The sequence below is a fragment of the Thermobia domestica genome, chromosome 2 (assembly GCF_964235325.1).
Source record: "Thermobia domestica chromosome 2, izTheDome1.hap1.1, whole genome shotgun sequence".
In the NCBI taxonomy this organism is placed as follows: Eukaryota; Metazoa; Arthropoda; class Insecta; order Zygentoma; family Lepismatidae; genus Thermobia; species Thermobia domestica.
In genome coordinates, this window is record NC_137455.1 from 58,140,299 (window position 1) to 58,156,937 (window position 16,639).

A 16,639-nucleotide genomic window follows, 5' to 3' on the forward strand; every position below is an offset into this window, starting at 1 on the left:
ATCAATTGTCAGCACTGAAGCCACACTATTTTGAAGGAAGCAACTAGTACTGTAATTGATAAGACTGCTTCGATTACTTCACAGAAATGTCAACCCAAGTCCCCTTATCTGAAACTACTTTAATGTTCGGATACCCGTTCCGTCACAAGCACTTAAATGTATCTATAGGCAATAGTGTGCGTCTCATTACATAAATTCTGTGATAGAAATACAAAGTACACTTCCCTCTTTTATTTCAAAAGCAGTCAGGGATTTGCGTTTTCACTGTTGATAGTGCCAAGAAAACTACGTCGTGAAAATGTGTTCAAATGTCCCGTTCTGTCACATGGAGTGGCCCAAGATTGACTCCATATCAAAATAAAATTATTGGAGATTATCAATGCGGTTTTAGACGAAATCGATCAGCTATCGACTAGATTCGACAAATACTTTATTATTCTGCTTGCGTGAAGGAGATTAACTTTGTACATTTTTCTATTCATTTAAAACTCATATAAGAACTACACAGAAAATAGGATATTTTTAAAACTTTATTAACAATATTTTCGTAATAAATACATTTAACTAGTTATTTACAGTAGTTACAAATATTGTGCATACATTGTCGATTCCATACTCATTCACATTAAATATCTGTTTCTTTCATTGTTAATAACTTGAGCTCTACCTCGTCTTCTCCAAATTCTCTTTTAACATCGTATTTATCAAAGAGCTGTTCATGGTTTGACTGAAAAAGAAATCATCAATTCACTCGATTACTAAATTGGATGTAAACTTTTTTTGTCTTTCTTAGCAATTACCGTTTATCCTTTATTAACACTTTAAAGTGTCTCCTCTTACCCAATTTCCCATATGCAATTCGTTGCGCCGTTAGAGAAGGCTTGTTAAACATGAATATTTAGATAGAGCGCACATTAGTTCCTGTGTAAGTCCTTGAACCACTTGGGATAGGTCCAATAGTTTTGCAGCTAGAGCATTTTAAAACTCATTTTCGATGGTTTATAACTGAAAGGAGGAGACTTTCTACACATGTTTGTTAGAACTTTCTTCTTTTACTTTAATTAAGAAATCACCTTTAGGAGTTTAGTCACTGAATTTCTAAACATACTCTAAACCACACATACATAAATATATCTTGATGAAAGTAATCGAGAATTTTGCCTGAAATATTGATGAGAAATTGAAAAGAAAAACACTGACACCTTAGGAACAACCAACTCAGTATTATTGTATATTTGAAATGTGTTCTTTACGTTCAATTACTAATTAAATATGTTATTTCAGGAGGTAAAACCTCTTAATCGTAGTTACTTATTAAATTTTTAAATATACAGGATGTCCTAAAAGTAAGGTCTTATAAAGAATATTGAAATGCTGTAGCTTTAGTAACCACATAATTGAATAAGTAGACTATAACAACATAGCCGTTGTTCTAAATATGCATTATGGCATGAAATATTCAAACTGATTTTACTTATTCAACTGTGTGTGTTTTAATTCTGCAATATTTCAGTATTTCTTGAAAACAAACTTTTGGGACACCCTGTATTCAATTCGATTTTTTCAAATTATTTTATGTTCGCTCTTTTACCTTTAATCGTGTTCATTTAAATATATTTTGTGTACCACTTTAACTTTTTTCCCCTCGACGTTACCTTTTAATAATTAAATACTGACAGATTCATGAGATAAAAAACAAAGTTATTCTAATTAATTAAAATTAGATAAGAAAAGAGGTTTGACACACTTACCCTTATTGTCCTCGTGTGTCTTCCTCGATAATACTTCCATCGTGCAGCTATTCTACGTATGAGTCGTCGTATAGGAGGACTCACCATTGTATGATGTACATTATGTGGTTTTAATGGACCCGTACTGAAGCTTACGATTAGACCTATAACCAGCGTCATCATGCAAGTAAGAGCGGAATGCCAATTGTCTGATACTCTGTACACAAATAATGGCCGTGTCCTAAAAATAAATTAATCGAATAAATAAATAAATAAATATTAAAAGATTGATAATTCGTTGTGAATATCATATAATTTATTGAAAAATTATTCATTTACAGCAGAAAGATATGTCACAATTTATAATAATGAAATTACTTAATGAGTGATCAATTTGCAACTCAGTTACGCACTCATTTTATTAACTTCGTATACGTTTCAACAATTGCTTGCTGTCACGTGTCTGTAATATTAAGAACTGTTTACGCTGATTCGTAGACATATCAAGGTTAACCCTTGTCTTTACAACAGGGGTGATTTCTAATATTCTGTTCTCTAGGAAATTCTAGTCCATCTAAACCTTTAGGTTATGGGCGCAGATTTAAAATAATTTTAAAAATTCAAAAACGCTGTTTTATTTCGTGAAAAAACTTGTATTTATGATATATATATCATAAATACAAGTTTTTTCACGAAATAAAACCGCGCTTTTGATTTTTTTCGAAAGCTTTTCAATTACTTTACACACATACATGATATTTCAGATGCAGGTCTTACCAAAACGATGTTGTAGTGCTGTTTATAAATGTCACTGGTTTAACATTTGAGCAATCATCCACAATTAGTGATACGTTTAAATCAGAATGTTGTTTGGCAGGGACAACAATTAATTGCCTTCCAATTCCAATCCAGATATTGAAAAGCAAAGGCATTATACCTCCCACTAGTGCACCCTGTTTAAAGTAGAAAACAAAACAATTTACTAACACTCAATCTGATATATTAGTTATACCTTGAAATCAATTATGAATGTTGATAATTTTGTGGTCTTTATTCTTTTCCATGCTATGGGATTTTTTTATGTTGCTTTCCTTGGCATTTACAACATCAGAGAAATTTTGTCAGTACTCGTAATTTCAAGTTCTCAGTATAACATAATTTTACTAGTGTTGAGTCTTTATCAATATTTATCATATCTCCGGAGCGGTTTGAGATATGAAATTACTGTAAATGGATTTATGATTTTTTACAACAGTGGCTGCCAAACTTATGAAGGTTTTGAGCTACTGTACCGTTTTTAAATCCTACTGTGAGCTACCAACCAAAAGAACTACAAACTTTCTTTTTTTTAAAAAAAATCTTACATTTGTTTATTGCCTAAAAACTTACATTTCTAGTAAATATGAAACCACACTATCGAAGATAACAAATATCTAAAATACACACGAAAAACATAACGTTTAGCAAATGTCTAATATACACACGAAAAACACAACGTTTAGTAAATGTCTAATATACACACGAAAAATATAACGTTTAGCAAATGTCTAATATACACACGAAAAACATAACGTTTAGCAAATGTTTAATATACACACGAAAAATATAACGTTTAGCAAATGTCTAATATACACACGAAAAATATAACGTTTAGCAAATGTCTAATATACACACGAAAAATATAACGTTTAGCAAATGTCTAATATACACACGAAAAATATAACGTTTAGCAAATGTCTAATATACACACGAAAAACATAACGTGCACAAGCCCACGCGTATACAATCAACTGTAAGATGAGACTGACAATGGCAATTGCGAAGGGAGAAACAAGCAGTTATTGTCAGCGACCCCTGTCGTTAGCGTCAGCTCAGTGGAGGAATCAAAATTAGCCAACCAAAATGTTAACGCGATCTACCGAAAATATCCCCGCGAGCTAGTAGTAGCTCGCGATCGAAGGTCTGGTGATCACTGTTTACATCTCTTGAGAACCATCTACGCGATTCGATGTGATACTTACTTACGTTACTATTTAAGCAGTTATTTGAAATAAAGATTTTTAATAATAGTGAAATTTTTACTCCTTTGTAACTTTGGTCCTATCTATTCGAAATTTTTGATATCATGATCATAGTATTTGACACTAAGGTATCTTTAATGTATATTACTCCGTCCCACTTTCGTTATTACTGTTGTAGAAGCTTCCAAATTTTTACTCTTCGTGATATAATATCTTTAGTTTGTTAACTGAGTAATTAATGTAATAGACCTACTAACGTTTTTGTTCAACATGTAGGTTTGAAATGTGTATTTATCTGCCGTTATTGACGTTTGAAAAAATAATACAAGTTCTTTAATCTGGTGTTATTGCAGAGTATCAGACAGTTTCCCACCGAGTTATTTCACTCTTCCACGTTAAGCGAATCATCACAATTGGCTTCCAAATAAGGAATCGAAAATTTGAATATAATACAGGGTGGTCCAGGAATGTGGAAATACCCAAGTAAAAGGCGAGATTTTAAAAGAATTGCAAAAGTAACACTGTAAGTTAATACTACAGGTAGGGTAAAAACTTTTTAAGACATGTGATATCGATGGCAGCCATTTTGAATTCACTTCCCTTTTCTTAAATGGAAACCATTTGTTGTGATTCCTTGTTCTCATCTGAAGTTTTCTCAGGAATTTCAATGCTGTTTTCTTTCTTTATCACTTACCATAACGAAGTTACGACCGACGTAACAACATCAATAGCAGCGTTTACAGCATTTAGCAACAACAGTCTGAATCGAAGCACTCGTCGTTTGTCCCAGGAGAGTAGTATTAGTCGCACATCCATCATGCATGATTTGTCCCTGCATACGAGATATTTCTACAAGCTACAAGTGCATTAGCACCTATTAGAGGATGACCCCGATCGGCGTTTGGAATTCGCGGAATGGGCAACAGAACAAATACGCTCAAATCCTCATTTTGCCTACGAGTCTTATTCACAGATGAATCAAACTTTTACGTTCCTGGTGAGTGAGCAAATAGAATGTTAGTCATTGGTCGGACATCAATCCTCATTGGTGTGAAGTATCTGCTGGCAATCCTGGAAAAATGAGGTTGTGGTGGGGTGTAGGCAGGCCCGGACTGGTCCACATGCCTAGGCGGCGATCGCCGCCGAAACAGAGGCCAAATCAAAAGGGGGCCAAATGAAAATTTTAATGAGAGAAGGAAGGTGAGGAGGAAGAAAAAAATGTGGAAAATGTGTGCGACAACTAATGTTCTTCTGAACAGTCACGGCGGCAATCTGCATACATTTTTTGAGCGTTTCATTAAAATTTTGTTGCGACTCACATCCTCTTAAAGTAAGAATGGTCCATGTTAGCATCAAAGTCATGTCGGTACAATTTAAAACAATAGTGAAATCCAACACGCTTCCTATCGCGGAATATAAAAGGGAGCCGAACGTATAGTGGCCTGATAATACAATTCTTGAAAGTTTAGTTTCTTTTCCTAGGAAAGATAACAATTTGAAATCCAACAGAAAGAGATCTGAGATCACTTTCATGATTTATGACATCACGATGCAGTGGTTGGAAACTTGACAAAAGCGGGCAATAATAGTTTATTCCCAAACAATGGAAGTTAACGGATATCTCTATCGTTCTATACGTAATTGTCCTTTCTAAATCGATTGCAACTACTACGAAAGTGATTCAAAGAACCCCTGCTGCATGCGTGCAGTTATATACACAGGGTGGTCCAAATCTGTGGAAACCCCTCGGATAAATTTCAAATACTGCAAAAAAAATAACTAAAGGAACAATGTAAGGGAGTAATAAAAATGAGGAGAAATTGGGGAGGATACAGAACAATGAAAGCGGCCATCTTGAAATCCAGCATCGTGAATCATACATACAGTTTATAAATTGAAAACATAACATGTTGACGCCTTATGTGAATTGGACATCGCTAGCCAGTACGAAATTATGGCAGGTGTTAATATGCATCTAAGAAGCGGTTACAGGTTTAATGTGCTCTCACTCTAATAAAGAGACGCAGCTAATAAAGAGACGGTGTAAAACAAACGTGTGTTTGGCCTTAGGATACAAAATTTAAGTTCGCGATTTTGCACTGAAACCATCTTCCAAGAAACACTAATATTTACTGGAATATGATTTAATTCAGGATTACGTTGTTTCGGTAAGATTAAAAGATTCAATATAGAATCTTCTTATATACTATTGCACTGACGTGTAATATCCAGCAGCTCCGCATGATTGATAGTTTATCACTGCAATATGTATGAGACTTTCACTGCAACTTTGATTCAGAGACGAAGGGCAATCCAAATTACGTACAAGACAATATGCTTTTTCCCTTTGTAAGGCTCAGATAGTGGATCTCGATTGCGATCACAACAACATTACTCATCACGCATTTCCAGTTAGATGGGGCTGAGTCCTTCAGCTGCACTTGGCTGCAGCTACTTCCAATGCTCAACCTTTGTTCTATTCATGGTCAACTCAATAAACCTTATTTTGCAGGTAAGCAAGGATAAGCTTAGACTGCAGAGCTACTAACATAGGCGTACATGTAACTTTTCGGTAACACTAACAAAGCTATCATATAAATGATATGACAATGGATAACAAATAAAACTCTTTACTGAACACACAGTATTTGAGTCCAATGTACTATCCAACCCCTTTTATCGACCTCAGAGACGATATAAATAGTTAAAACATATCATATTGTTTGGTTCATTTTTTACTGATTTTTCGGTTGTTTTATTTGTTCATGTTAACATACATTTTATGGACAGCAAAAATATTCCTATGTCCTGAAACTCCGGGTTTGGAAGCAGGAGAGAATACTTATAATCAAATATCAATACCGATTTCATAGGCGGCGAAGTTGACAAAATCGATTTTTGACCGCTTTTTCCCAATTTCCAACCACTGTGCGACGTCGCACCGTCGCCTCTGTAACAAGATCCAGTGGTTTTGGCATTGTTGAGTCACTCATGAGTGTTTGTCTTCATCTTTCAGTACGGTAGTTGCCAATTTTATTAGCCAAGAAGACGAGCCGCGGTCAGTTATTCAAAGCCACACTGTGAGGTAGTGTATATCCTTATCGTATCGTTTCGAAAATTATCGTGGGAAAGGAGACTAGTGCCATTGTAACGAGTGGATTATAAATTCGAACTTCTAGAATCTACAGCATTAATAAGCGAAAAAATTAGTAAATTCTTAGCACGCAGATATTTCTTTCAAATAAAACTGTGACTGCTGTTGAATCTGGTTTCACGGTTGTCGTTGTGTATTCACATACTTCAATTGCTATTACAGTAAGAACTGGATATACACATACAGTTGGAATAAAATTACGTAAGTCGAAATGAAAATTCATTACACCACTTTCTGGTAGCAATATTAAGATTTTACTATTGATAAGTCCTTTCCTGATCTTTTATCACGTCGCAACCATAGTAGGTTACTTCATTATGACTACTCTGTAGGCCTATATATGCACACGATTTGCATAAATACACCCAATCTGGGTACTTGACATAGTTCGTGGATCACTTACTGATATTCATTTCCGTACGAGAAGATTTGTCGTGCTTGTTCCGGAGGGTATATCCCCCCGAAAAATATTTCGGGCTACGTGCAGGGGGCGCTATTTTGCAGCTTATCATATCCCTTGTTCACGAATACTGAAATCGCCAGTGCTGACTTTAAATTAATTTGTCTGTAGTTCTTTATCAACAAATTACAAATCTCAGCCATTCCAAGGCGAGATGAAATACATGCTAATAATTACTCTCTGTGTTGTTCTCATAAATATTGTTACATAGTATATACCCTAATTCCATATTATGATCTTTATGGTATAATGTACAATGTGGCTACTAAAGAAGTGTGTGCTTTATATAAGATAATAGTGTGCTTTTATCGTGGGAAAACAGTGGGCAATTAGGGTAATGGTGGTTGGAGGAGATTGAGAATTCGGGGCCAACACAATGTCAGCTGCAGGGGCCAAATAGTAGCCAGTCCGGCCCTGGGTGTAGGGGACCTGTGTTGGGTCCTTTGTTTATCAATGGTACCTTAATAGCAATCGAGTATCATCGAATGTTGTATGAAGAGATCATGCCATCTCTCTTATCTGAAGATGGGACATTTATTGTCTTCTACCAACACGGTGGTACCCATCCGCATTATGGAAATTGTGTTCGTGAATATTTATTTGGATGTGCAGTTTCCCAATTCGTGGAACGGTAGACGTGAGGCTGTGGAGTGGCCACCACGTTCCCTTGACCTCATTCCACTATTTTTAAAATTTTTTATTTTAATCTTTAGGGACGTTTCAAGTCCATTGTGCATTCAGTAAAAATTGGGGATATTGACTATCTAAAGGAAAGCATAACAAACGCATGTGCAAGCATACCTGAAAGCACTTTGAGCAGTTTTGGATGAATAAAAACAAAATAAAAAGAATGACTCTGACAATTCAACGGAATGGACAACACATCGAACACATCCTTTAATGGGTAGAAATATGTGGTGAAAAAAAAAAAAGAAGAAAGAAAAAAGAAAAAAAGTAACTTTATTATGATACGCGATAAAGCAAAAACAAGCACAGCATTGAATTTCTGAGAAAATTTCAGATGAGAATAAGGTATAATAATGTTAAAAAACAAGGTATAATAATAGGCACTAGAGTACTTTAGATGTTCATTGCCCTGTCCGTCTCATTTGTGTTATTACTGTTGTAGAGGTCACCAAAATGTCAATGTTTGTGATACTGTAGCGTCCTCAGTTTGTAACACTGAATAAGAAATATCATATTATAGAGGTTTTGTAGATTTGAAATGAGCAATAACTTGACATATATTTTTTATATCTGTTGAGTTGACAGCACTGTTAGCCTGGTGGTATTGGGGAATATATCAAATAATGTTCACTGCCTGTATTTGTATGGCACAAAATTTCAATCTTTTTTCTCTACTCAAAAGTTAAAAGGCATACCAAGATGATAAGTGATTCACCCTGTATATAATGAATTTCTTAGCAGAAAGTAGTAGGAACATAATCAGACACATTGAAAAGTTTATTATTAATAGTTTCGCTAAGTACTTCCTCAGATAGGAAGGAAAGAAAAATAAAAAAAACAGAGAATTGAGTTTAACGTCCCATTCAGCAACGAGGCTATATGAAACAAAAAATAATAGAGAAGTAGCTATTCTTCCTTGTAGATTAAATTTCAATTCTCCTGTGAAAGATGCAATATTAATTGCTATTAGTTCTCGCTAGATATGAATGTTTCGAAATTGTACCAAGTTTGACTACTTACAGCAGAATTTGTCCATGGAAACACCATTCCCAATGTGAATATCCCTATTGCTGAACTTCCTGTGGCAACAAAAATAGTGGAGAATATCTGCGATAAATACGAACAAAATGGAAAGTTTAGAATGGACCATAAATTTTTCACACAGTTTACCTCATAATTTCAATCTCGAAAACCGTCTATTTAATACTATATTTATTTCCTTTAATGGATGTCTTATTATTTTATTTATTTCATTTAGAAGAAAATGTGAAGAACTAGAAATAAAGATTATATTTTAATAAGATATTATTTCAGTATGTTTTTATCAATAAAGAGAATAAAAAAAAAAAAACAATAATTATTGTCCCTGTTATAGAAGGAGTTGAACAGAAGTATCGTTCTTGTAATATGTTGTACTCTGAAGATTTAGAAGTTGTGTGCCACAATACAGGGCAATCTCATTGTCAATGCCCATCGAAATGTTATATCAGGGTGTCTAGTAAAATTTCAAAATGAAATTTCGCGATCTTTTCTTTACCAAACCATAACATTTCGTAACATTCAAAAGCTAATAATAGTACCTATATTCTTTAGCACTTACCTTTATCTTATCTCTACTTTCAAAGGATGTTCCCTGGAGCGATAAAAACTTGGTGACTTCTCAAGTTGAATAAAATGATTAGTTGCGCAGGTGGTTTCGGCGATGCGATGCGATTTGCATCGCCACTGCTCAATGATGTCAGCTGAAGAACAATCTCAAGAGCGAATTTGCGTGTGAATTAGGCCCAATTTTCATGTATGCGATGCTTTGCTTGCGATTTGGTAGCGTCTAAAGCCGACCATAGACATTTTTGGCGGTGAATTTTGACGTTTTATAGAACAAATTTTCCAGTCTACTTATATTTGGACAGACAGAAAAAAACCGTGACCCAAAAGCTACATTTCGTGACTTTCATGACGCTTTTCTGATTTCGTGACTTTTTCATAACTTTCGTGACCGATAGACCTGTATATAGATAACACTGTTACATCTAGTTGTTATTGAATGTCCAGATGGATAGATAGACAGAGAGAGAGAGAGAAAGAGAATCAAAATAAAATATACTAATATGATATTTATTATTAAAACACACCGAAAAAGACACTGTAAATTAGGCAGTGCCTTCACTTAGTTTCTTAGTGTATTTTTAATCATAACTTCATGAAGTACCTTTTATATTGATATTCTTATGTCCACTTAGAATGTTTTATTCTAGCCGTACATATATATGGTTAAAGAAAACAACCCAATGGCAAATTAAATACAAAAAGGATCTCTGTTGGCAAGTTTTCAACATTTAAAAACTTACGATCACTAATAAACTCTTATCTCGTTTATTCACGCCAACAAAGTCATGACTGAGAAAGGGAAGAAGAGAATGGATGTACGAAAAAGCTTGTTCGGTTTACACGTAGTGAAATACGTGAATTGAACCAGTCTCCAATTTTCACTCCGTAGATTTTCCTCTTTCTTTTTATACTTGTATTTGATTTGCATAAAGGTTGCTTGCTTACGCACTCATTGTCATTTTTTTTTTTTTTTTTTTTTAAATAACTTACCGGGTTTACAACCTTAGACAAAGAGGCTAACAATGTGAGTCCATAGCAGAAGACTCCACATCCTATAATTATACACATCATGACACGTGTTGCAAACGGAGACGTCCAGTTCTTTCGAAATGTTCGTTTGATCACATCCTCCATTGCAACGGTTGCTATGCCGTTCAGTGCTGCTGACATTGTACTTGACAAAGAGAAATGTAGTATTAATTTATAATTGTGGCATCATCAAATTCAATATTTGACTAGTTACAGTCCAATAAACAAAAAATATAATATAGAATATGGGATTATGTGACTTATTATCTCTAGTTTCATCTTTCAATAACTTAGGATCAAAGATAATTAAAAAAAAAAAAAAACCTTTTGCGAGCATTTCCTTAAACTATCATTTATAGAAGCTACACTTTTTCTGTTACAAGAATGGAAATTGCTGTAGATTATTGTTTATTGATTAGAACTGGATGTGCTGTCGTGAAATACCATAGTTAGCGTTGTCACTTTTCGTTCAAAAGAACGGAGTTCAATCGCAGTGGAAGTATATCGGAATTGGGTATCCTACACTGAATAGTCTCTGTGCTGAAAACGATGTTCGACACTAAACAAGTAAACTTCTCATCTGAATATACTTTATACTGAATGTTAAAGAAGTATATAAGATATGAATTTCTCACAGTCAAGGAAGATTCTAGTCTTGTATTTAAATGTACAGCTCACAGATGACGAGAAGAACCCTAGGAGAAGTAGTGTGACGTAGGTATGGGCTTGCTCACTTTTCGCACGGGGGTTTCAAATGACACCACGGAATAGCACATATATAACTTTACCCGGAGCAGCAGACGACATCTAAGTATAGACCACACCTCAAAAACCGAAAATGGACTTGACCGTGTCGTTGACCTTTCCCCGCTCCCCCTGTTTTAGGGTTCTTCTCGTCATCTGTGAGCTGTACTTATGTTTCGTTATGCAGCATACAGGGTGTTACAAAAATTTGTCACAATTTTGGGAATAGATTCCCTCACATTAAAATAAGGGGAAAAAAAGTTGATATGGACCTGTGGTCGGAAGTGCATAGTTTCGTAGTTATGGGTGCCGAAAGCGTGAAAAAAAAAAAAAAAAAAAAAACTAAAGGTCCATAGTCCTACTACTATAGGACCGATCGTAGTCGGGTTAACTAGTATATGAACTATTCATATATCCATCTTTCAGAACCTCTGGTGCTTGCACAATCATTTCAAAAGAGGCTATTTCAGAGTACTTGATCACTCTCCACCTACTTCTAGGAATTAGTATGCAAGTACTGGAGCATTCTTAAACATGGATATTTAGATAGTTCACATACCAATTTCTCAGTGATGTCTTAAACAGACTACGATAGATCCCATAGTAGTGGAGCTATGAACTTTTAAAGTTCACTTGCTTCACGTTTTCGGCACCATATAACTCTAAAATTATCCACTTGTGAGCACAGATCTATATAAACTTCTTTTCGTATTTTGATGTGAGAAATCTTTCCAAAATATTGTGACACATTGTTAACATTCTGTATACGAGGAAACTTCCTTTTATAACTGAAATTAATATTTATATTTACCTGAGACTAGCTCCTATAATTCCTGCCAAAATAAGTCCTTGTAAACCTGGAATGTGTCCAAGGGTTTTCTTCGTATAACTGATAAAAAATTTGTGAGACGGTCGTTCAACCTAAAGAAATTATAGTATCGGAGTTAATAAGTATGATTACATAGTATTATTCAGAATATCCCTTCCTTAGAGCATGTTTGTTATTCTGATACTGCAGTAAAAAAAAAAAAAAAAAAAAAAAAAAGCAACAGACGTTTGTAAACATTCTGAAATGGTAAGTATATGTTACAGTAGAGCGTCGATTATCCGAAGCAATTGGGGGACATGGGTGTTCGGAAAACTGGTTTGTTCGGATAATCGAACTGTACATGTTTATTTGCCATGCGCGGAGCGGCACGCCTCAAATCTAAGCTGGCGCAGCTGTTGCTGTGAACAGCTTTGATACTGCCGCTACTTCTACAGCCAGTGCCAAACCGACAGAAGTGTGCTGATTGTTGAAACACAGCGACTGGCGGCTTGGCCGGTCAGCAGCGCCTTATGAAGGCCCCATTAGAAGCAATGTTCCGCCAGCGATGGCTCAGTGCGGCGACTACTATGGGAAACTTGGTTTGGGAGTGAGGGGGATGATGGACGGTAGGGTGGGAGAGTAACAGGTGCGAGCGAGTACACAGTTCGGTTAAGCGATCGTTCGGTTGACCGACGTTCGGATAATCGACGCTCTACTGTATTTAGTAATGTAGCGAATTGAACATTCATAAAATTATTAACTCAAGAGAAAATTATTCAAATAGTGCTACTCCAAAATGTACCGTGGTACATGCATTGTACAGTCAGCAACAAAAGTTCTTTCCATTTGATGAAATTAGTTTCATAAATAACTTCAGAATGGAAGGACAATTTGAGTAAAGTTTTCAGTAAATTAAAAAGAATATAAATTTCTGTACGTTCCAACCATACCACCGTTATTCTCAAAATAAATTTTACCAAACAAAAAGAACTTTGGTTGTTGACTGTACGTGAAAGAAAGAGAAATATAAAAGTTAGTATGATTTTTTAAAAACTAAGAATATGTGCAAGTAATAATAATAATAAACAAAAATGTATGAAATATTGATGACAAAATCTTCTGCAAAAGTGAAAAGTCAAATGAATTATGAATTAATAAAATAACAAAATGTTAATTAGTATAACTAAATATTATCCAGCACAATTGATAGCTTCATACTAGTCTTTTACTGGCGTTTTTTTTTTCAGTGTAGCTAAAGGTACCCATATTGAACAAAACTTTCAATTTGAACTTTTTTTTTTCTATCATACATTCAATAAAGTCTCTACATTTTTGTAATTATATACGCATACTTCTATTCATTAAAAGGAAGAAGTACATGAAAATTACAGAAAAAAAATATATAAGCTTTGAAGTATGCTGCAAGTATTTCGTTATTGCTAAATTTACCTTATGTTTGGGTGGTTGACAACTTTCCAAAGAATTGTACATTACAAGACCAAGATATACAATTAGTGAATATAATATCAGAAATCCAACAGCATAAATCCGCATTGCACTGTCCAGAAAATATGAACATAATAAATAAATAAATTAAAAGCAAAGGAAAGAAACAGAAATTTCCAACTTAAAATAAGAAAAAAATTATCCTAACTGTGTCTATAAACATATTAAATAAAATATATAGAAATTAAAGTTTCTGTACAGATTAATAAAATTAAATATAGGTATTAAGCAGAGTATTTGCATTTTCTTACGCATCCCCAACATCATCTATTGCCAGTTTCTAAAACTTCACTACTGCAAAATTTATTATGGAATGTTTTGTAAATATAGGAAAATTTAAAAATCAGATTCGCATGTTCTTTCGAAATTATCATTTTTGTAATATTATTCAAATAATAATAATAAAAATGAAAAATAATGAAAAAGATTATAAATGAATAAAGTAACAAAATATTAATTGATTGAAGTAAACATTAGTCAGGATAATTAATTGCTTTTACATTTTTAAAGCCTTTTTATTCGTGTAGTAATTGTTTCCAACTTCTCCGAGTCATATTAGAGAGACATCATGAAATAATTAGAGTTAAGTAATTGAAATTAGGACGTAAGAAGCATTTGAAATTCTACAACGTTAGCGTCATTCATAAATACAGAAAATATTATTATGTAAACTCTTTTAAAACAAAGTAAAATATATTTCATGACTTACCTTTTAGCTGTTTGTCTGTTTGGCAGAGAAATATACCTTTGTACTTGCAATTGGCAAACAGCAACAATATAAAGCCAACCAAAGAATTTTCCAATAGTATGTGCCCATACTGTGTCATCTTCTGTTGGATTGACTGAAAAACTGAAAATTGAAGCACTTCAATAATATTCTTTATTCTGTTCGGTACAGAAGATCTCAACCTTTAGTCTCATCATACAGTAAAACTAAAATAATATTTAAGAAATTAGAAAATGTTTTCAGTACAGATTGAGATACTGATTCAGATGTTAGAAATTAAAGTTAGAGATAGCTAAAACCTGAATTCGTACTCTCACACTTTCACTGAAATTTATAAATATCTGATTAGAAATGTAATCGGTGGTTTTAAGTAAGATCTAGTCCTGATTCTCCAGTCCTTAAGACAAATAAAGCAACAAAGATGAATCACTCTTCAAGATTTGAACAAGTTTGAAAATCTTGTTCACGCCTCGGATGGAGATTGATCGTCTTTGACATCACTCTTTCTTGTGAACTTTGAAACTTGTCTGTATCTTCTTTGGACTGTTTAGACTTTTGAGTGATAAAGATGGTCTGCGGCATGATGATCCATTATCAACTTTTGATTCTGATTTTCTGCCTTCTCCGTAAATCTCTTCCCCTCTCCCTGTGTCTAATGACCAAAACATGTACTTTTATGTCTTTTAATGATGTTGACATAACATGTTCAAAATTGTAAATAACGTTATTTGCTCGATTCGTCAGAAGTTAGGCAAAAGTTATGTTAACCTAGATTTCGTAAATTGAGTTAACGTAACAGATCTTAGTATCTACAGATTGTAGACACTAACGCTAAAGAACATTAAAATCTCTTAAGTCTCAATTTCAATTAACTCAAATTGATGTGTATCATATATTGGAAGATTTGAAGGAATCATTTCTTGATTATTTGCAAAATCGATGAACCTTCGATGTTTCTTTAGAGTTGGTTACTGTACAATAGAAAAACAAGTTAGTTTCGTTAGTTAGGTAGATTTCCGAGAACTCAATATTGAAACAGGTCGTAGTACGCCTAGAGCTGTATAACTCACATATAAAAAAAAAAAGTCATTTTTTTGCTATCTCTTACCGTTTCCGCAATATGAAGATTAATATTCAAACCGGAAGTGGTAGTAGATTTCGTCAACTTCCGGTTGCATAGAGGAATAAAGGCGGAGTTGAAACATGTTCTTCCGATACTTTATCGATTATATATATATATAAAAAACACGATATCTCGCTTAATTGATTATTCCAAAAAACCTCATCTCAATATCTCATATTCTTCAGACGATTAATCGATTATTTCAAATCCACATCTCGGTATCTCATATTCTTCAGACGCTTAATCGATTATTCCAAAAAGAAACCGCCTTTCGATCTCTCTTACCGTGTTTGCTCTGATACTTGTCGACAGACAGTCTTACATAGCCATTTTATAAGACTTCCGATACTTATGTATAATGATAGTATACATAGTTATGGAAGTAAGAAATTGTTGAGGTCGGTATATCGATTAAATTAATGGTAATCTTACAACAGAACTGCTATTATCGAGCAAAGCACGAAAGTATCTACGTCAGTTTTATGAAAATAATTTACAATTATAAAAAGTAAAGATCCATCAAAAAACACTACTGAATGGTATCAAGGATTTAGGTTCCTTCAAGCAAAATATGATTAAATACTTTTTGTTACTAATGTAAAAGGTGAAATTTACGATGGCTTACAAGATTTCTTAAGGTAAATTTTCTCAAGAAACACGTTATTGGCAATTTAGTTTTAGAGCTTTCTATAGCCACCTATAGAATTATGTCCCTTTAGTTTCAGAGCTTTTCATAATCAGTATTAAAATTATGTTCCTGTAATTTTAGAGCTCCAAGCCATAAAATGAAGTCCGTTAATTTGTTAGTAATGTTCTTTTCATTATATAATTGAGGAAAATTTCTTTGCCTTTTGTATATAGTGGATTATTGTGATAACCACAATCTTTCTGATTGCACAAACTAACCCAAACATTGTAGTTTCTTTTATATCTAAAAATTTAGTTTGCTGTTTTTTCAGTTAAATTTTTATCAGAACTTATTTTTCCATTTCAGTTCTCAAAATATGTTCAAAAGCCACATATACTTTTAAAAATGTGAGTT

At 33.8% G+C, this 16,639-nt stretch overlaps 1 protein-coding gene across 2 annotated transcripts in view; it reads right to left on the reverse strand.

Annotated features, from left to right (window-relative positions):
- Positions 1-518: 518 nt before the first annotated feature.
- Positions 519-16,639, reverse strand: part of LOC145679683 (sodium-coupled monocarboxylate transporter 1-like) — a 100,923-nt gene continuing 84,802 nt past the window's right edge. For both annotated transcript variants that reach the window (XM_081750258.1, XM_081750257.1), the window contains 8 exons: positions 14,457-14,597; positions 13,691-13,799; positions 12,245-12,354; positions 10,651-10,834; positions 9,073-9,159; positions 2,508-2,683; positions 1,752-1,971; positions 519-727 (listed from right to left, as the gene is read on the reverse strand). In XM_081750258.1, the coding sequence (XP_081606384.1) occupies positions 626-727; positions 1,752-1,971; positions 2,508-2,683; positions 9,073-9,159; positions 10,651-10,834; positions 12,245-12,354; positions 13,691-13,799; positions 14,457-14,597 (1,129 nt within the window). In that variant the 3' untranslated portion in view covers positions 519-625. The remainder of the gene's footprint in view (positions 728-1,751; positions 1,972-2,507; positions 2,684-9,072; positions 9,160-10,650; positions 10,835-12,244; positions 12,355-13,690; positions 13,800-14,456; positions 14,598-16,639) is intronic.